The following is a 22,212-nucleotide window of genomic DNA, read 5'->3' as shown; positions in this document are numbered from 1 at the left end:
TTTTGGTAAACACCTAATAGCTTCCACTGCAATCCCTAAATGCTAATCATTCTTACACCCAGTAAGTCTCTGGTTTTGACTTCTCTCAGTATGCATGTGCTTCATTTCTTTTTAAGTGAGCCCTTACCTTTCTGAGCTACAAACTGAAAGATGTAAAGTGCCAGTGAAATGATACGGTGTCATGGATTTGCTTCAGAATAATCTGAGAGGGACGAAGTACATGAAAATATAAAATGAAATAAGATTGGCCATGAGTTTTGTTGAAGTGGGGTTCTGGGTATGCAAGGATTCATTGTATTATTCTCTTTACTCTTGTATATATTTAAGTTTTTCCCTAAGAAAAACATTATTTTTAAGATTACTAATACAAGAGGCGCCTGGGTGGCTCAATCGTTAAGTGTCTGCCTTCGGCTCCGGTCATGATCCCAGGGTCCTGGGATCGAGCCCCAAATTGGGTTCCCTGCTCTGTGGGAAGCCTGCTTCTCCCTCTCCCACACCCCCCAGCTTGTGTTCCCTCTCTCGCTGTCTCTCTCTCTCTCTCTGTCAAATAAATAAATAGCTCTTTTTAAAAAAATTACTAATACATTTCTTTACTGTCTTGCAACAGTTTTCAGTAAGGAAAAAAAAAAAGGAACAACAATAAAATCCTGTCACAATAAACCACAAGATTCTCTTCAACAATATTTGCAAGGTGTTCTGGCTTGTTGTTGATTTCTCTTATCTTCTCCAAATATTCCAGTCAAATAAGCTTGTCTGCAAAAGAAACAGACCAAGAATACAAGATGAAATCTATGAGAAAGTAGTACAATCAAAAGACAGAAGAGTTCATATTTATAGGTCAGCCGCCTATAGTAGGAATACTTTAAGGAGAGTGAACTTATTAAGTAAAGTCTATATAAAGACCACATTTATTACAGTCATTAAACGAACACTGGTGGAGCAACTACTCCATGCAAAGCATTATGCTCAGGTCTGGAAATATAATGATCATGAGACAGATGTCCCTGTCTTGCAGCTAATATAAGTTGCTATAGCAAACATCCCTAAGTCACAATGGTTTTGAACAACAAAGTTTTACTTCTCATTATGCACAGTTAAATGCAGACACCTTTGGTCCCATACCTCCCTTTTGAACAGTAACTCAGAGATTTGGGCTCCTTCCACCTAGAGTCCTTTTTTTATGTAGAAAGGAAAAATAGAGTGTGTATAGACATTCTAGGGCCAGACCTGGAAATACCAGAGCTCTTCACAGCCCACCTGGACCCAATGTCGCTTGAACATGTTCTCTGTGAACCCAGAAAGAGAACTGTATGCTGGAAGTGGGGAGGGGACATGTGCTCTGAAATGTTCTACTAAAGATGGTGATCCAGGTCTGGTGAGAAAGCAGATATGCAAACAGACACATTCTACTAGGGCAAAGTAGATCGATAATAAAGGTATGGGGTATCTTGGTCGGTTAAGCAGCCAACTCCTGATTTTGGCTCAGGTCATGATCTCAGGGTTGTGAGATGAGGCCACGAGTTGGGCTCTTGTTCAGCGCAGTCTGCTTCAGATTCTCTCTCCCTCTCCATCTGTCCTTCCCCCCACTCACACTCTCTTTCTCTCTCTCAAATAAAGAAAATCTATTATAATAGTAATAATAATAATAACAACAAGATATGAATAAATTGTTCTCTGAAAAAGGAGGTAGGATTTTTAAAAACTTTCATTAGCAATTGGTCCAATTCCATAAAAGTGCTTGCAACCAAATTTGTTTTGGCTATTAAATTTCTAATTCCTTTTCCACAAAAATTATAATCCAGTTTTCCCTAACCCCTAAAATGCAGCCTGGCTTGGCAACTTTAGTCACAGAGTATGGACTTTCATCAATACTGATTATGTGCCATTACTAGAACATAAACTCACCTGGAATTTGGATCTCACAGCGTGAAAGGATTTTAATAGGATTCATTCATACATTTGTTCAACATTTTATAAAGACTTCTGTCCCCAAAATTCAATTTACAATTTTTACAACATTTCACAAAGGCTTTGATCTCCAACTCGCCCTTTACAAATTTACAAGAATGTACACTCACTGCAAGGATTTCTTTCCAGAATTTTTTTTAAAGTTATTTTTCCTTAGGATCCAAAAATGTTAATTTTAGACGAGAGGAGAGGCAATTGAGGCTCACATGTGGGGACTGTATGTGATGGAAATACAGGACACAGCAGCCTGGATTCTAATTTAGACCAGCCTGCCTCAGGCAATAGGAAAGTCATTTGTCCCTGTGCACCCACATCATATAATATGGCACAACTGGGGTTTAGAGCCAGGCTTAAACTCTCTTTGCCTTCAGGATTCTAGTTTGCCATCTTAATTTATATATTTCATCATTGTGCTGATTCTCCCGCCCTCCACCCCTTTCCAAGTGACTCTAATTAGAAAACACACAGGAGGATCCTTGTGGGGTCTGAAAACTGCTGGGATCCCCTCTTTGATCTCCCATCTGAACTGCGGACGGTCTATTGTTTCAAATTCTCCCCCAGCGCTCTGGCTGACAATTATTTGACATTTCAGAGCCCAGAGATTTCAATGAGATGCCTGACGGGACTGGTCGCCTAAAAATCCAAAGCAAGCACTCCCTCCAAACATCTCCCCTTTCTCCCCCTGCAACCCTTCCCCAAAGTACAGAAAAGGGAAAGATACCGAGTGCTTTATAAACAGCTGCCAATTCATTAATAAAATGTTAGGGCTGGTTAGAATTTTGAAAATGCTCACAGCATCTCCTAAGCGGCAACTAGCCTCAGCCCTTCCTTTCCCGGACACAGATGAAAACGCAACCATTACACCCTATCTTGACCACTGCTATTTAAATTCTGCAAAATGTCACGGTGACCTGAGGAACTTTTTGGACTGATGAAGGGTTTCTTGTCTTAATTTGGGTAAGACTCCGCTGACGTGCCTTGCGTAAAGATGTGAAGTCGGAAGGTAGTTGACTTTAGAATCTTAAGGTTGTAGGGCGGAGAGAAAGGCGTGCGGGCGAAAAAGGTTTATTTAATTTTGGTCACCTAAGCTAGACTCGGGAGGATCAGCCCCAGGGAACCGGAGCCTCAGAAGCGAGGTAGGTTTGGAAATTTGCAAAACGTACGTGTGCGAACGCCTAGGCGGAGGGCTCCACACACTGGGAGGGACCGGCTGGGCGGGCACAGGGAAGGAGGGAAGGAGGAAACCCGGTAGGAGGCGGGGGAAGCGGGATATAAAAGGCCCCAGCCGTGCATTGCGCTCACCACGCTGAGCCACTCGGGAAGGCGGGAGCCAGATCCTGATCGAAAGGGAGGGAAAAGCGCGCTGCCACTGCGGTTATCCGAGCCTGCCACCGGACCCACTTCGATCTCGCATCCGAGGCTAGGACTCCGCGCCCTCTGCTCAACCCTGGAGCCCTTCCACTCGCCCAAGGCCCCCAGCAAGGCATGAACGGCGCGCGGGAGCCCGAGGCTGCAGCGCGGTCATGAGGCGGTGGCCCGGGAGCTGCGGCTGTGCGACAGCAGCCCCTAGGTCCCCTCCGGGAGCAGCGCCTCCGGGATGAGCCCCTCGACGCGTGACTGCCTGAGCTGAGATTGACCCCTAGTGCCCCAACTACGTCCTGCGCGCCTGAGCCGCGCGTTCCTGGCTCCAGAAGCTTCCAGCCGAGCCACCTGCGCGCTCGACCGGACCCACACCCACGTCTCACTTCCCAAGCTCTACCCGGCGCCGCGGGCGCGTGAAGAGCTGCTCAGGGAGTTGCGGCCCCCAGTCCAGGACCAAGTGTCAAGACCCTTCTGGAACGACACTTTATTATTCCCCTCGTACACACGCACGGCAGTTTCTCGGCAAGGGGCGCACAGTGGCAGACACCTGGCTTGTCCTTCACCCTCTCGGTTCTCCATCACCACAACTCCTAACTCCACTTTGTCAATAAAGATTTCCAAACTCGCCCAGGCACCCCACCCACCCACAGCCCCGAGCCTCAGTACGCACAAGGTCTGCCCTCGCCCGCTACAGCGACCTCGGCAGCAGTGCGCGCACTTGGCGCAGCCCGGCAGGCGGACGCCGACCCCGGAGGGGCACCCGGGTCACCTCCAAACAGTGACAGCCCCTGTGCACGCGGGGCCCCTATCTGGAGTCGGCTCACCCTAGGACTCGGCGGCTGGGCGGCGTGGCCCGCGGCCCGAAGGAGCGCGGGGAGGAGGGGAGGTGGCTCGTCGGGTGAGTGGCTCCGGGCGGCAAGGGCGGGGGAGCCAAGCGTGGAGGTAACTCCGGGCCGCCACTGAAGCCCTCCTCCTCATTCTCCTCCTCCTCCTCCTTCTCCTCCTCCTCCTCCTCCCCGCGCTCCTCTGGCGGCCGCTCCCGCTCCAGCTGCGGCGCCGCGGCCACATCTGGGGCGCCCATGTGCGCTCGGGGGCTCGGCTGCGCCCGCCCCGCCGCCGCCCCCGCTGCCCCCGCTGCCCCCTGCTCGCAGGGTGGTCCCCGGCCCAGCCCGGGTCCCGGGCTGCCCCCCGTCCCCGCCGCCGCCGTCGCCGCCGCCACCGGGGAGCGCCGGGGTTTGCTCCGCAGCCGGCTTGGACGCCCCCGGCCCCGCGGTGGCTCCGCCGTGGTGCGGCGGCGGCGGCGGCGGCGGCGGTGGCGGTGGCTCCTGCTCCCCCGGCCCGGCGCGCCCCGCTGAGCCTAGCGCCAGCCCCGCGGGCCCGGGGAGCGGGGCCCCGGCAGGGGCCGAGGCGGGAGCCGCGCTGCCGGGCTCCCGGGCTCCAACTCCTCCTCCCCCGGCGCCGCCGCCGCCGCCGCCGCCCGCCGCGCCGGGTCCTAAAGCCGCGCGTCTTAAGAGGATGGTGCGCCTGGCAGCGGAGCTGCTGCTGCTGCTGGGGCTGCTGCTGCTCACGCTGCACATCACTGTGCTGCGCGGTTCGGGAGCCGCTGACGGGCCGGACGCGGCCGCGGGCAACGCCAGCCGGACCCAGCTGCAGGTGAGTGCGCCGCCAGAGAGGGGCGCGCGTGGCTGCGGGGCCCAGGGTGGCGGGGTGCTGAGTTAGCACCCGCTGCATGCGTGGAGGCGGGTCCCCCGCCTCACCAAAGAGCAAATGTTTGGGCAGCAGCCGGGCGGGGGCAACCTGTCTCAGGCAGAGGCAGAGCGGGGGTAAGTGCCTGGAGGCTGAACCCTGCGTCGAGGTCTGGCAGACGCTCTCCTTCAGGTCTGTCACAGGTCGGGTACCTGGGAGGCGAGGCTTGGGATGCGCAGAGGAGGTGTGGAGTGTGTGTGTTTTGGCGTTAGGGGGCTGCCAGTCTCTGGTTGCCCTTTAGAGGCTGATTAATGTTACTCTGGGGGAGAGGGGACAACAGGGTTGGAGAGGCTTAACTAAGGGTAATATCCCCAACGTAGGTTTGAGAGGAAGAACCTCAGTGAGTCCGCCCTTTGGGAAAGTAACGCCAAAGATCAGGAACTAATTTCCCGAGGAGAATGGCCAGACACCCTCTGTCTGTTCAGGCAGTCCACGTGCCTCCCGTGTACGTCCCCAGCCTTTCAGAGGGCGCGGAGTCAAGCCACCTGTCGTGCTTGGGGCCGGGTCACCTGGGGCTTTCAGATGTCTAGTAAAGCCTTCCAGCGTTCTGCTCCTGTTGAGGGTCGCTTTAGGAACGGGATTCTGATGATCCGTTCAGCTCCAAGGAAGGGCGACCGTGGAGGAGGTGGGGGTCGCCTTTAGGGAGGGGAGAAGGGGCTTCAGACACAAGGTCAATTATCGCTTCCGAATGAAGGATTGCTCAGGTAGGAATTTCCTGCCGCTGTCTTGGAAGACGCTTTTCCTTGAGTCTAAGGGTGTTAGCAGTTGTCAACTTGGGACATGGGTAGAAATCAAAAAGGATTTTCCCAAGAAGCAGTGGGAATTTTCTGACTCCTAAAATCTCTTCCTCAAACCAGCCTCTCCAAAACTCTTTACTCTGCAATGTCCAGATAAGTATTATTCATTGTTCCCAAGGGCTTTACAGTCATTGCCCCAACTAATTCCTTTTTTTTTACGTTTTGTGTAATTTTTGTGAAGAGTTCTGTTAAAGAGAGAATTCACTTAAATAGTTCCATAGTGCTTACTGTGTGCCACTGCATTAAGCGCTTTATAGAATTTCAATGATTTAATGAAGTTCTATCCTGTAAATATGCCCCCTTTGCAGATGCAAAAACTGAGGCACAAAAGAGATTAGGAAATTTGCCAACATTCATACACTCCAAATTCTTGATTAAATTATACCAAGTTTTCTCTCTGCCAGGGTGTCATAGACTAAAGCAAGGTGATCCTTGCACGCAAATGCCAAACCAGGAGTGGAAAAACATACACCCCAGAGCTTGCAGTTCTTTTAAAAATTGGGGACATTTCTGAAAATGTCAATTCCCATGGGCCAACAGGAACAATGACAGGCTGATAGGATTCCTCTGGGGAAACTGAAGAGAAGAGATGCCCATTCTTTAGACTATGGTACATCTAGCAGTCTAACACTGTAGACATCATTCTTAATATTTTCAAGATTTCTGGAAGTCATATTTTATACATGATGCTTTCTTTCCTCATGGGCTCATGAAAAGCTGTAAAAATGGTGTTCTATGGAAAAGTAAATTTGGCAGATTTCTTTATGAGGTGTTTGCTATCATTAGAATAACCTGGGGTTGGCCTTTTCTGCCTGAACAGTAAGGTAATGAGAGAAGCAGCTGGTGGAAGTGGCAACTGCAAAGGGGAAGTGGATTAAATTCTCAAAAGGGCCTTTGGCTGAAGAACTTCCCCAAGAGGGCAAAAGAAATGGGGGATCTAGAAGGAGTAATGGTCCTAGGAATATCTTGGGTCCCAAGGAGCTGCTAATCCCCCGTTTCAGCTTATCTTGTAATAGTGTTTGGTTATTTGGTCTACTCTATGCACTGATCCAGGCAGAATGATGAGTTTAACAGTTTGGTTCATAACTTTATTCTCTTTTGTAATTTGTTATTATAAAAGTTTTATATTCTTCCTGACTAAAGTTATTTCTTTGGCTCTCTAAAGATATTACGATTCAAATGGAGAAAGAGAGTATGTTCCACCAAGTGAGAAGGTCTGCAAAAGACATTTATTAGTATGTTGTTTTCAGCCCTGGAAATGTAATTCACTACTAGCAGGTGCATTTAAAAACAAAACCGGGGACACTATATTCTTCCTGTTTATTGGGCATTTTTAACCCATATTAAGTCCCATTTGAGTTTGTTGGCTCTGGGATATTTTATTTAATTTTTATTTTATTTTATTTTGGCTCTGTGATATTTTGAGTTGCTAAACTCATTTTTTGTAGCCTGGAAGTTAACCAATCCTTATACTACCTTATTTATTTGTTATTACCGCTTAAAATATTCTAAAATACAAGGTTGCAGTTAGAAATGCACAATGGTTGGTTTATTTACCCAACAGTAGGGTATTTGGGATCTTTTAAAAGAGATACTCCCTTATTTAAGATCTGGTGGTTTGGACATATCAAGGACACCCAATAAAATAGTAGTAAGAATAACAACAATAATAGCTAAGATTTCTCAAGTGTCTTTTATGTGTCAGGCACTGTTCTTAACACTTTACGTATATCAACAAAAGTCTTGTGAATCGGGCACTATCGCTATCCCAGATTCAAATGAAAACATTGATGTTAGGTAACTTGTCCAGGGGTGCACAGCTAGAAGCTGCTTAATTTGTTTTTGTTACTTTATAGTGAAAAATCTTTGAAGATATTTGTATTCCAAGTTCTTAGCAAAGTCGTCATGCTGGCTGTAAGACAGAGAAGGCCTTTTAACAATTTAAATTTTCAAACACATCTTGACAGTCTTATTGTGTTAAATAGGAATATACATATTTATATATATATACACATACATTGATAACATTATATATACATACTCACACACATATATAAACATGATCTAACACGATCTGGGGGGTAGTTTCAACATACTAGAGGATACATTCTTTTTTTTAGCTCTGTGACTATCCCCATACTGTAGGTACGCTGTTAGGAGGTGGCAGTAAAATGCTTTGAGCATGCCATAATGTGGCTCATGAAAACAATGTCAGTCTGCGTACTGCTTTCAGTATTTGAAAATATCTTATAAGAAATTGTCCAGTTGTCTGCAACAGCTGCATAAAAATGCACAAAAAACTTTAACTTTTTTCACTTTTGAATAAAATCTTATCTCCATTGAAATGAGTGTGTCATGTTAATCAGAAACTCAGATTAGTTCTTTCATGTCTTTAATTGATAATAGTAATAAAACAATTACATATAATGAAAGCAGTCTGGAAGATAGAGCATTCTAAAATATAGAATCCACAACAATAATAATTATTACTATAATATAATAATAATTATAATATAATAAAATAAAATAATAATATAATATTATTATTATACCTCTTTTATGGCTGCCTCTCTACTAATCTCAGTCAAATTTAAAACCATGAATTTCTGCCAATTTTAAATAATAAAGCTAGAATTTGTTAAGACAGTGAGATAGAAGCAAGTATTATAAACCACAAAATTGATATTTTTATAATATCATAATGGCAAACCAAGCTCTGAAATGTAATTCAATGTCTTTGTTCTCTGCATCCTAACTACCATCTTTAAGAGCTTTCTTCCTTTATCCCTCTACTTGCCTTCAATAAAACAGCTTAGCTTCTCACTGCTTTTTTTTTTTTAAAGATTTTATTTATTTATTTGACAGAGATCACAAGTAGGCAGAGAGGCAGGCAGAGAGAGGGAGAGAAGCAGGCTCCCTGCTTCCCTGGGATCAGGGCCCGAGCCAAAGTCAGAGGCTTTTAACCCTCTGAGGCACCAGGCATCCCTATACTCACTGCTTCTGATGCAAGAGGTCACCTGAGCTATTTATAGCAGTAGAAGCAAAAGGCACATTTATTTGTACTTAATACAAGTAAGTTTCCTTGCAATGGTTCTGTGGGATTGACAGTTTTTCTATAGCCTTTTCATAGGTGAGGAAATTGAGGCCTGGAGAGATTTGTGTAACTTGCCCAAGGCCACGCAGCTGTGGTGAACAGGGCCAGGATTCAGACGCAGGCAGGTGGATTGTGGAGCCCACGTTCCTTTTCCAGTTCCTCAGCAGGACTCCCAGCTCTGATTCAGGTCAACAAGCATTGTCTTTCTTGTTTTGTGACTTGCCTGCCCATATTCCAACCAGGGTATTTGCTCTTATCCCTGGAATTCTTTATAAACTATGGATGACTGTCCCACTTAGCTATTATACATAACAAACCACCCCAATGTTTAGTGGCTAAAAACGAGCATTATTTTCATCGGTTTGTGTGTCAGCAACTTGCTCTGGGCTCAGCAGGGTAGTTCTACTGAACTTACCCAGAATTATAGCTGTGGCTGTAGCCTTGTGTTGGCTTGACATGAGCTTGATAGTCCAAGATGATGTCACTCATATGTCTGATGGTTGATGCTGGCTGTCACCTAGGCTCTCTCTCAGGTCTTTCATCTTCAAGGAAGCTAGCTTTCATGGCTTTACATGGTGGCCACAAGAGAGTAAAAGCAGAAATTACAAGACCTCTTGATGAACTTGTACAACTTCATCTACATTCTGTTGGCCAAACAAATCAATGGGTTAGTTCAGAGTCTAGGGGACGGGAAATAGACTCTTCTTAACTGGAAGACCAACAAAATAACATTGTAAAGGAGCACGTGTATGGGGCTGGGAGGAATTATTGTGGCCATCTTTTGCAAAATCTCTACCATATTGATCTTTTGTCTCATAGGGTTTGTAAATGTTTAGACCAATCTTGCACTCATCTTTTAATATTGTTTCCACTGCCTTTGGCCATGCAAAAACTTTCTGTTTTAAATATAAACAACTCTGAATCATCTCCCCTATGACTTTTGGTTTTCTTGCCTTACTTAAGAAAGAGTTCCTCAAATAGAGATTGTCAAAATCTTTAAACAGATTTTGTTCTAACAGTTCTATAGTTTTCATTGTTGTCGATGCTGCTGTTGTTTAGAACTACAATTTACTTTGGTGTTATTTGTGGGTTTAAGGTCCATTTACTTATTTATTGTGGGTTTAAGGTTTAAGATAAAGATATAGCAAGATATAACTCTGTTTTTTGTCCAAATGAATAGCCACTACTTGTCCTATCATACCTAGGTTTGATTGCTATTTTGATAAGGTTTTATTTCTTATTGTTATAGTTTCTAATTTGTTAGTTCTGGAATCTAGGAAAGCTATAAAAGTATATACTTAGTTTTCCTGGTGTGTGCATGAAAACTAGAAGTATCTATTTCAATACTCATCAATATTCATCATGGGATGAGTTGAAAATCTTCATTTTTTTTCACCTGGCACTTTAAATAAGATTATGAGATGGTTAAAATTTATTCATAAAACCCTTTTGGCCTTGGTACCTCTTTGCTTGAGATCTCTGATTAACATTCCATGTTATTCCATGGTCAGTAGTCTATTCAAATAATGTAACTTTTCTTTAATCAATTTTGATAAATTACATTTTCCAGAATATCATATATTTTTACATACTGATAAATTAGACTTTCTCAGTTTAAAGTTTGTACATAGTAATATTTTGTACATATTATATTGTACAAATATATTTCTCCTAGCTTTCTATGTATATTGTACATAGAAATATTTTGCAAATATTTCATGACTGTATATTTTTATGCTGTACAATCTTACATCTCTTTGTAAGACCTATCAGATTAAGATTGTTAATTATATTATGAAAAACCTCCAACTCTTGATTTATTTATTTTTTACTTATCTACTGATTCCTCAAGGAAATTAATTTCATTTTTATCCTACTGTTGTGGATTTGTCTATTTCTCATAATCCCATTAATTTTTGCTTTACTTGTTTAGAATCCATGATGTTGGGACATAAAATATCCTTTCTGGTGGTTATATTTTATCAAGATGAAATTCCTTATTTATCATTTTACTAGTTTTTGTCTTGAATACCTTTTTTGTTTTCCTTTTTTTTTTTTCCTCCTGGGATTTGTTGAGTGTCTTTTAAATATCTCTCTTATTAATAACCAATAGCTAAATTTCTTTTTCCATGCAATACATCAATAAATTTAACTCATTTATATTTACTGTGATTATGGGTAGATTTGAAGATATTTTTCCCATTTTATGTAGTATTCTCAAATTTCCATAATTTTTCTCATTTTGCCTTTTACCTTCCAATTTTCTGTGTCACCTTTGGCAAGAGAGTTAGCCTATATCCTAATTTCCTCCTCTGGAAATTAGATATATAACTATTTCCTAGTGCTGTTGTAAAAATTAAATCACTGAATGCATGTTAAGTACTTTATTAGCACATGAACATTCAATAAGTATTTAAATATTATTTACCATGTTCATTTTTCCTCAAGTTTTGAAAATATCCTGTTGCTGTTACTCTTAACATTTTAACAGATTTGAATTTACACTTTTCTATCAGTGCTGAAAATCAATCCGTATTTATAACTAAATCTCCCCCCCCCACATAAGAATCTGGCATGCCTTTTCTCTTTCTATGTATCTCTCAACTTTTAATCACATTATATGAATATTTAATCCCGATTATTCCTCTTTCTTTCTGTTTCTTTTTTCTTTCTTTCTTTCTTTTTCATTATAACTGTCTTAGGAATAATTTCTTAGGAGTTTCATTTATGTTCCCAATAATTATTTAGATATAACTGTAAAATTTACTTATTTCTTCATCTGTTGTTGCTGCTACTCAAATCTCATATTTCATCTTTTATTTTGCTAGAAAACATTCTCAGAAATTTATTTTAGAGAGGGTTTTATCAAAGGCTAAACTCACTGAGATCCTAAATGCTTTAACATATCTTTATTTGGTTCTCATACTTAAATGTTAATTTGGTAGTTGGCTGTGTTCCATGTTGTTTTTCCTCAGAATTTTGAAGATAAAATCCCATTTTATTCATGTTTCACTCAAAAACATGATACTATGTCTTTGTAGATGACTTTTTTTGTTTTAACTAGAAGCTTTTAGGATTTTTCACTTTATTCATAACTTTCAGAAATGTCATCATGTTGTGTTTAGATTTAAGGCTTTAGTTAGGTAGTTCTGGTTAGCACCACTGGACACTTTTAATCTGAAGCTCCATGCTTCTCTTCATCTTAAGAATTCTTGTTGAGTAATTTCTTGCTTATTCACTCTTTAATCAGTTTTTTTCTCACCTTTTTCTCCTAGCTTCTATAGCCTTGCCTCTTCTCTCCTTTCCCTTCTTTTTCTTCTTCCCTTCTCCCTCTCTCCTCCTCCCCTCCTCTTCCTCTTCACTCTCTTTTTTCTCTCTCAGCATTTTTAGTTTTTTAATAATGAATATAATTTATATACAATAAAATAAATGAGTCTTAAAAGTTCAGTTCCATTTTTGACAATTGTATATGCCCATTTAGCCACCATCAAGATTATGATATAGAATGTCTTCATCATCCCAGAAAGTCTTCTAGTGAATATTCATAGGCAATTCACTCCTGCTGAAGGCAACCAGTGTCTCACTCCTGTCATCATAGATCAGTTTGTCCACTCTAGATCTTCATACAGATGGAACCATACCCTGTGCAGTTCATGAGAACTACCCACTCAGTAAAGAAGAGTCTATTTTGGTTTTAAAGCCTCCAAAAGAAAGAATCCCACAATCTTCCATATGTCATACAAGTATTTCTTTTAACAACCTTCAATGTTATAATATTGTCCATCTGATGTGTCCTTTAAATCTTTTATGCTACATCTTAGTTTTGTGTTTGCTATTTTTTTTACCACCATTCACTCACTTTTCAAAAAAGTGTCTCATGCAGGACTTGAAGACTATTATTTTTTTTAAAGATTTTATTTATTTGACAGACAGAGATCACAAGTAGGCAGAGAGGCAGGCAGAGAGAGAGGAGGAAGCTGGCTCCCTGCTGAGCAGAGAGCCCAATGCGGGGCTCGATCCCAGGACCCTGGGATCATGACCTGAGCGAAGGCAGAGGCTTTAACCCACTGAGCCACCCAGGCGCCCCTTGAAGACTGTTATTTTAATAGTTTCTCTATCTTCTCCAGATTCAATTATCTGCATTGGTCTTAGTTTATAGTGTTTAATGGTTTCTGTGGTCCTCTTATTTCTCTCTCATCTTCAGAGAACATCTTTCTTCTGCAACCCTTGGCTCAGGACTTTTTGATTTTTAAAAAAAGAAATGGTGAGGAAGCCTCTTTATTCGGTGACAGCTAAGAGTGTTCCTTTGTCTGTATTCGCTTCCTAAAAGACAGAAGATTCTTCGGGGGATGCGATGCGGTGTCGATTGAATACCCAGGATGATACCCAGTGAGTTTAAGAAATTGCAAAGGAGTGTGCTATTAAGAAACAGATCTCATTTTGGATTTTATTTAAATCATTTCTGTACTCCATAGAAGCTTCATAAGAGGCTGTGAACATAAAAGATAAAACTTAACTTCTTTCTGTGGCTGATGAGTCCAGAGGTTAGATGGAATACAATGCTAATAAAGTCAACATGCTAGTGCCCAGTGTTCCACTCACTGCCCACTGTGATCACTGGCTTGATCACGTAACCTTATGGCTTCTTTCCTTCTCTGCCTTCTTTCCTCTTCCCCCACCAAAGCTTCCTGGGGTCATCTCCCAAATATACTACTTGCTCTTCGTTTCAGAGTTTCCTTGTGGGAGAACCCAAACTAAACAAAACACTACTCGTGCACTGGGCCATGGGGACGGTAGTGATGGTATAAGAAGTGTACAGGGAAGTTTCCATGAGGCACTTGCTGCTTCTTGCTGTCATTAACAAAGCTGAAGCCTGTTAGTCTCAGAAAGGCGCATGCTGTGGGCAGCAACAGAATCTGGCTACGCCATGTGCTCCCAGAGCAGCTGGGAGGAGGGGAATTCCAAAATAGTAGGAATGAGGAAGATCAGGGCCAGGTGAACCCTCAGACTGCTAGCGTTTAAAGAGATAATTGGTCTTTTTTCTCAGAGCCTGATTCCCTGCTTGGTTGCGATTGTAGGTAGGAGGATAAGCGGTGGTAGAAAGTCCTCAGAGGTGCACAGGATTGTCATCTAATGCCTAAAAAAGGCAGATGCCAAGGGCCTTGATAAATGCAGCTGCTCATCAACTCCCCAAGTGCCGACCAGCATGCATCACTGAAAGTTGTTTCTGTAAACTGAGTAGAAGTAAAAACAGTAGGTTAACTACTCCTTCTTCCTGTTGGCCTGACCTGTGCACATTTGAGTAAACCAAGTCAACTTGCATAGAGCCCTGTCTGTGACTGATATACCCCTGTAAGAGAGTGATATCCCCCGACCCCCTGGCAGGGACAGTGCTGCGGGGCCAACAGAATAGGAAGGAGAGTTTCTGGCTTCATGTTTGGGGCCCCGGGCTGCCAGACTCACAGTTTGGGGCACCCTAATCCCCAGATGTTCACATAAGTGACCTGGAACACGGAAAACAGACTGTGAAGGCAATAGGCCACTTCTCCCCGGACACCACATCTCTATTTTCAAAAATAACAAGATGTGGACAGAATCTATATGAAGGATCCAGGGAAGCTGGAAATGATGTCATAGGCCACCCAGGTGTTAACTTACTCCCACGGGCATCTAGATAAAATATTCATGCCAGTGCCAATAAAACAAATGAAAAACATGTCTTGGCTCCCAACTACCTCTCAGAGATAGGGATGGAGAGAAAATGGGGGGAAGGGGAGTGGGGAGGAATGGCAACTGTGTTATTATTTTTTAAAATACAGCTTTATTGAGGTGTAATAGATGTACAGTGAACCATGCATATTTAAAGGGAACAATCCGATGAGTTTTGACACCTGTGAAACCATCAAGATAATGAGTAAGTCTGTCATCTCCAAGAGTTTCTTTGTGCTCCTTTGTGAGTCCTCCCGCGTTCTCCAGCAGTCTCCAGACTACTGAGCTGCCTTCTGTCACCAGAGATTGGTTTTTACGTTTCCTAGATTTTTATATAAGTAGAATCATACAGGATGTACAATGCAGCAAGCTTCTTTGCTTACCAAAATGATTTTGAGACTCATCCATGTTGTTTTATGCAAAAGCATTTGATCCTTTTTATTGCCAATTAGTATTCCACTGTCTGCATACAATAGGCTTATCCATTCATTCACTGAAGGACATTTAGGCTGTTTCCAATCTGGGCCTCTTAAAGTAAAGATGCTATGAATATTCAGGTATAAGTCTTTGCATGAACATATGCTTTCATTTCTCCTGTGAATACTTAGGAGCCAAACAGGTTGGTCACATGATAGGTGTATCTTTAGCTTAATTAGGAAATTGTGGCAATCTTTCTAAGGCACTCATAAAACATGTTTAAGATCTATAACAATCCAGAGACACTACTGGAAACCTTCAGAATATTGGGAAGTTGAGTCTCAGGATGAGATCTTCCTATAGTTAAAACATTTGTAGATTGTGATCTACAATATACTGTTAAGGCTTAAGCAATGCAGGGGTTAGGGACATCCACCCCCCTCTCCACACAGTCGTATCACTTTTGACTTCCCAGAAACTTAACTACCAATAGCCTGCTGTTGACCAGAAGCCTTACTGCAAACATAAGCAGTTGATTAACACATGTTTTGTCTGTTATACATAATGTATACTGTATCCTTACAATCAAGTAAGCTAGAGAAAAGATAATGTCATTAAGAAAATCTTAAGGAAGAGAAAATACATTTACAGCATCATACTGTATTTATCAATAAAATCAAGGAAAATCCATGTTAAGTGGACCCATGCAGTTTGGACCCCAGTTGTTCAAGAGTCAACTACACGATGAAAGTTGAAGAAAGGAGAGAAGATATTGTCTCCTTGGAGAGAACTCTTCTATTTTTCCAGGATGCCCAAAGGACAAAAATTTCACAGGGCTCAATTCTCCAGATAATGGTGGTAGAAAGAAGAGTTAGGTACTAGACAAAAAAAAAAAACCAAAAACAAAAACAAAAAAACAGGTTGCCGAGATGTCCCAGCAAAAGGCTTGTCTTCCTCTGGAAGCTGCTGTCCATTGCTCCCTTCATCTTCCTGTCCCCTTGCCCTCCCTGACTAGAAATTAAGACAACCAGAAATAGATTTTCTATCTCTTGCCTGGGGACTCAATTACATTGTGACTTGGAAATCTGGTATTGGTTATGAGCCCCAAATGAATTGGAAGCCAGTTTTATTGCTGGGAACCTTCAGATTCCAGGAAGTAGAAAGGGCAAAAAGTAAAAAAGGGGAGATCTCATTAGGAGATTCTAATCCCTAACCCATGAAGCGGGCTGAAGGAAATGTTAACATGAGCTGGCCTCCTGGCTATGCTAAACGTTAGGAGCGAGGGCTCAGGGTTAGAAACCCACTTAGAGTGCTCATTGGAGGACAGGGACTGGCCCTCCCTCACCCATCCGCTGCCCTGATGTTCACCAGGCACAGCTGTGGCTCAGAGACAGAGCAGAGGCTTGGGATGACGGCTCTGCCTTTGCACCCAGAGTGTTAGAACAGCTGTGGTATCTCCTGGGATCTCCTCGGGGAACTAAAAATCTCAGCCCGCCCCCAAAACAACAGAGTTAGGACCTCCGTTTTAATAAGAGCCCCATGCTAATCATACACACAGTACAGTTTAAGAAGCACCATTTTTTTTTAAAAAAGATTTTATTTATTTATTTATTTGGCAGACAGAGATCACAAGTAGGCAGAGAGGCAGGCAGAGAGAGAGAGGAGGAAGCAGGCTCTCCATGGAACAGAGAGCTGATGTGGGGCTTGATCCCCGGACCCTGGGATCATGACCTGAGCCAAAGGCTGAGGCTTTAACCCACTGAGCCACCCAGGCACCCCAGAAGCACCATTTTAGAAGCTTATCTTGCAAATTGCAAGTCCCAGAAAACATTGAATACAGGTTAGGCATTATTCAGCTCTTTCCCAATTACGTTGCATGACAGAGGACCCCCACCCACAAACTCAGTGGCTGCGACAATAAGCATGTATTCTCATGTTCACAGCCCTGCAGTTCTTCTGGGGCTCAGTAGATCTAGGCAGGCCAGGAGCCAAGCTGTGGACTGGGTTTGGGTGTCTTCCACGTGTCTCCCATACTCCTACAACCAGCCGCCTACCTGCCACTGTCCTCTCATGATGAAGATGCTCGGTAAGGCAGAGACAACAAGCACGCTTCAGCCCTTGTTGGGGCCTCACCATTCCTTCAGCACAAACTCGTCACCAGGCCCGACAGAGTGACCCAAGTCACAGGCTTTGGATGTGTTTCAGGTCCACTTCTGCTTTTCACTAACATACGCATCCATAGGCAGAAGTTGTGCTCTTCCCCATGCCTCCACATCCTGTTCAGTAAAATGGGATAATAGTAATAGCTCCATCACTAGGACCTCATCATGTTGCATGGACCATGCTGGATGTCCCAGAATGGTTTAACTCATGCGTATTGGTATGATAGAGCTGTGTGATTTAGGGTAAGTTGCTTTAGTTCTCTGCATTTCATTTGCTTTATCAACGAATAGACATCCTCATGGGATCATTCTAACTTCGGGACTTCATCTTCAGGACAGGTGATGTTGATACAAAAGCTAACCGGAAGCCTCTCCTCTGTGCCAGGCACTGCCATCAGGACTATATCTTTACCCCTTCAATTCGCAAAGTGGCCCAATGGGGACTATTTCTATTTTGCAGCTGAAGAAGCGGAGGCAAAGCGCTGTGAGGAAATCAAGGTGTGACATCTGGTTGCTCAGAGCGCCTCCTGTGGAGAGCAAGGTCGCACAGAACTGAGGCAGTCCAGGCCGTTCCATGTGGCCGACACATTCTACCTCATGCCAATCAGTGATGCTTCTGAAAAGGCTATTCTCGGCTTCTTCTCCCATGTGGGAACAGGAAGGGAAAGCAAGAGCAGGGACAGCTTGAGAGAAGAGACTGGGAACACAGCTGGCCTCCTGCTTCAACGGAGGCCCCCTCCCCACCCGACCCACCACGCGGCCACGTCCCAAAGCAGATGCCGGAGGGATGTGATGAGCATCTCCAGTGGGACCCAGCCATCAGCTAGGGCTGTGTGCGTGGAGCAGCTCAGCCTGGCTCTGGGCCAGCCTCAGGCCCGAAGGAGCCTGCCTCTGAGAAATTAGAACTGGAAAAGGCTGTGGATTTCTGTCAGCACAGGATTCCGCCCACCAAAGGTTGTTTCTGAGTCAAGCAACGCACGTCCATCTCTTTCTGCCTTCCTTCTGAATGCCCTTCCTTGTGCAGTCTCATTGCTTAAAAATCGTGTGCTCCATGGTAGGGATGGAACCGTGCCCGCAAATATGTTCTTCATCACTCACAGAGCCTTAACCATTTAAGCCTGCAACCACTTCCCTGAAGAAGGGACACCCTTTCCTACCTTCCTTTCCCAGACATAACAAGAGAAACGGGATGTGCCTGGAGGACAGAATTTCCACAGGCTCCATGAGCTATATATTCTGCTTTTAAGTGATTATGGCTGGCCAGAAGAATTTCTTCCTTGCAACTAATCCAGTTTTCCCTCTCTTCAGTGTGTCACAAATTCCGTTTCCTCAAGGTCTTCTGAAGAACAAGTAGTCAGTTTTTAAAATGTTTCCCATAGTTGACAGTAATATCAGATTCCCTTTTTTAGCTATGGTATTACATTGTTAATATCTAGTCAGTTTGTGGGCCACTCTGGTTCCAGATCTTTTTCGGTTGTTTCTCGCAAGCCCCTTACTGCCCTGAATTCCCAGTATATTTACTTTACCCTCTGTTTTGTTTTGGTTTTGGTAGGCTGTTTCTCATATGTCCAGTATGTTCTGCAGTGACCTCTTTCTTCTCCCTTTGCATCCCAAATGTTGAATTGGGATAAATCTCCTTTCAACTATCTTAATAGTTTATTAATTTGTTGATCATCACAGAATTGAACATTGGGTATACAGCTTAATGGTAAAAAAAAAAATACATGACTACTGAAAATACGAAATCACTATGATATGAAATCACTATACTATCCCACCAGAAAGGCTAAAAGGAAACAAACAATCAACTGATGACACCAAATGTTGGCAAGAATGGAGAGCATCTATAGGGAATATGAACTAATACAAACACTTTGGAAAATTGGCTTTCCAAACTGCTGAACTAATATGTATGTACTCCCTGGCCCACCTGTCCTAGCCTGGATATATACCCCACAGAAATGTATTCATCCGTGCTCTCAAAGATCTGAGAAAGAATGCTCAGAGCAGCACTATTTTTTTTTTTAAGATTTATTTATTTATTTGAGAGAGAGAAAGAGAGAGCACAAGTTGAATGAAGGACAAAGGGAGAAGCAGACTCCCGGTGAGCAGGGAGCCTGACGCGGGGCTCGATGCCAGGACCCTGAGATCATGACCTGAGCCAAAGTCAAGACGGTTAACCGACTTGAGCCACCCAGGCATCCCAAGAGCAGTACTATTTAAATAGCTCCAAACTGGAACCAGCGAAATGCCCATCATCAGTAGAGCAGATCATCAGTAAGTGCACACACTGAGAGCGCACAAACAGAAGCCGTACAGCTTCACACACGTAATGCTGACTCAAAGAAGCCGGGCACAGAGAGTGCTGGCTGATGCTGTTTATGGAAAACAACCAGGAAACACAAATCTGTGCTGGCAGAAGAGAGGACCCTGGTTGCCTTGATCAAGGAAATGACTAGAAGGGGGCACCAGGGGCTGTCTGGGTGCTGCTAATGTTCTGTTTCATAATGTGAGTGCTGTTTACACAGACCCATTCGGTTTATGGAATCTCACAGAGCTCTATCATTATCTGTGTGCGTTTTTCTGTATGTGTATCATACTTCAGTGAAAAATACAGTGAAGAATGCAACAGGCGAGGTGGACAGTACCGAAGAGATGGCCGTTTTTCAATGGGAAGGGCAGCCCACAAGCCCCAGTGCTCACTCCCTGTGTTCCCTGATGGGCCGTACCCTGCAGACTGGTCTCCAAATTGTAATGAGTGTGGATGCATTTCGGTGTAATGGGGATCCTCTCCTGCTTCCATGGCCCCACGCTATTGTTAGGACATCAAAGACCAACTGCTGGCTAAGATACAGTCCATATGAAAAGAATGACCAGCAAATTTACTGCTTGACTTCATTCCCTTTAAAAGGAACTGGCCCCATGGTCCTCTTTCAAAGCTCAATTGTGGGCATATATCTTCTTTATAGGACACTGTGTACAATAAAGAGAAGCAATAACTTAAAATTTTAGAAAAAGAATACCTTTGAGAGCCATGTGAGATGAACATTCCATCACTGTGGTTACGTGTGCCCAAACACTCCTAAAAGTCTAGTCATGGGTCTGACAGCCTTCTATTCAACGTGGTGACTTTTTTTTTTTGACTAATTGGGTTATATTTTTATGCTCCAGCCCTTTCCCTAGGCTCTGCAAGGTCTTGGGAAAGTCCTTAATGAGGGGTGACCAACTTTGAACCAGAGGGCCACCTCACCAAAATCAGGCAAAATGGCAAAGTCCATATCCCATTACTCATTAACTTATTTGAAGTTTCCCTTTGTGGAGTACACATTTGTTTAAGAATTAGCCTGGGTCGGTTCTGTGCAGCCCTCCAGGACCCACGTGGACAGCATTCCTTCACACAGCCCTAAGTGTGGAAATCCCTTAGGGCTTAATAGCATCTACAGATACTAGAACTGAGTGAGAAAAGAACAGAGTTGTTCTTATGACTACGAGAACCTTTCTAAGAGGGAAATCGGTTCTCCAGTATGCAAGTAAAATTACTGACAACGTACAGGATGTCTTCGGCATTACTTGGGGTCTGACTCCAGTGGTGGAGGAAGAGGCTTCTGCAGTCACAATTGCCAGCTCGCTCAAAACCAAACAATCCAGAACGATCCTTTCAATCTGCGATCACTTATTACAGCAGTGAAACTTTCCAGAAGGGATAACACATTTTCAGGAGTGACCAAGTGCCCCTGGCTTGAAGCTTCCACTTCTGTTTAATGCATTACTCTTGAAAAGGTTCAGCAGGCCACACTTGGCTAGAAAAAGGCTAACTCCTGACTAGGTCCTTTCTTTCTGCTCTGCTTACTGGCATCCTTCAGGAAGACACACTGACCATGTGAAACAGTTGCAGTTTTCCCGGGGAGATTTTGAGGCAAAACAATTCACAAGACACCTATGAAATGAGGTAAATCTCACCTGAAATAAGAATAAACATCAGAGGGAAGGAACTGGAAATATTTGGAAAGGCCATGGCATCCCTAAGGAGAGTGACTCTAACTGTTGAGCCGCAGGTGGAAATAATGAGAGCCAGGCTTTCAGAAGGCACCTGTGACCTTTCTGTTCCAAGTTCTTGCCACTGGCCTTGTCGCCCTGAAGTACAGTCCAGTGTGGTGTCTGTGGCCCACCATGCCTCTCCCACTGCTTTTTCTCCGAGGCCTGGACCCATGCAAAGCTCTGGGATAACCCAAAAATGAACATCAGTGTCCTTGGCGCTAATGTGTTCATAAATGGGGAAAGGAGGGAAGAAGAAAAGGGAAGAGGGCCTGCCTAGATCCAGAAAACTCAAGTACAGAAAGATATGGCCCCAAATAAGCCAGTGTGTGTTGTGGAGCCAAGAAGAGCACCGTTCCCACCTTCCTAAAGTGAACGAAGGACAGGGATGCAAAAACAGGGAAAACTAAGAGACAGAATCACAGCTTTCAAGAGCTACCCTCTTATCAAGGAGCCTACCTGCAGCTCTTCTCTGGGTCTCTGAATGCTTGTTGCTCCAAGAAAGCTTAAGCCATTAACTCAACTTGCTTTACTTTGAAGGCTTCTGTGTGTGTCTACTACTCTTGGGGTTGGGGTTCTTCCTGCCACTTAGGTTACAGTGGAAGTGGAAGTGCCATGGAAATTTGCCAGAGATGGAGCTTGCCAAAGTGACCAGGGCTGTCTGTTGGCCACATAGACTCCCTTTAAAAGAAAAACTCAGCACCTACAAAATCCCAACTGTTCAGCCTGGAGCAATGTCAGGGAGCCATCTGTGGACTCCCCTTGAGATTCAAGGAAAGGTGAATGCTGGCAGGAGAATTGCTCTGGCTATGCCCCCAGAACGTTCTGTGTCTTGGTTCTAACAATCTAAGTGAAGTGCTTTTTGTGCTGCAAGATCCATGGGCAAATGACTGGTGCTTGCATATGCACCCAGTGCAGGCAA

The 22,212-nt window shown here is 43.8% G+C and overlaps 1 protein-coding gene across 3 annotated transcripts in view; it reads left to right on the top strand.

Moving 5' to 3' along the window:
- The first annotated feature begins 3,028 nt into the window (after nucleotides 1–3,028).
- ISM1 (isthmin 1) overlaps nucleotides 3,029–22,212 on the top strand; it is a 73,488-nt gene continuing 54,304 nt past the window's right edge. The window contains exon 1 of one of the 3 annotated variants that reach the window (XM_059406528.1): nucleotides 3,029–3,104. Coding sequence is in view for 1 of the 3 variants with exons in the window: in XM_059406525.1 (XP_059262508.1) it covers nucleotides 4,846–4,983 (138 nt within the window). In the remaining 2 variants the exon portion in view is untranslated. Of the gene's footprint in view, nucleotides 3,105–4,758; nucleotides 4,984–5,126; nucleotides 5,209–22,212 lie in introns of those variants that run through there. The other 2 variants (XM_059406525.1, XM_059406526.1) reach the window with 2 other exon arrangements.

The sequence above is a fragment of the Mustela nigripes genome, chromosome 7, assembly GCF_022355385.1.
Source record: "Mustela nigripes isolate SB6536 chromosome 7, MUSNIG.SB6536, whole genome shotgun sequence".
Taxonomy (NCBI): Eukaryota; Metazoa; Chordata; class Mammalia; order Carnivora; family Mustelidae; genus Mustela; species Mustela nigripes.
This window is presented reverse-complemented; position numbering and strand designations above follow the sequence as displayed.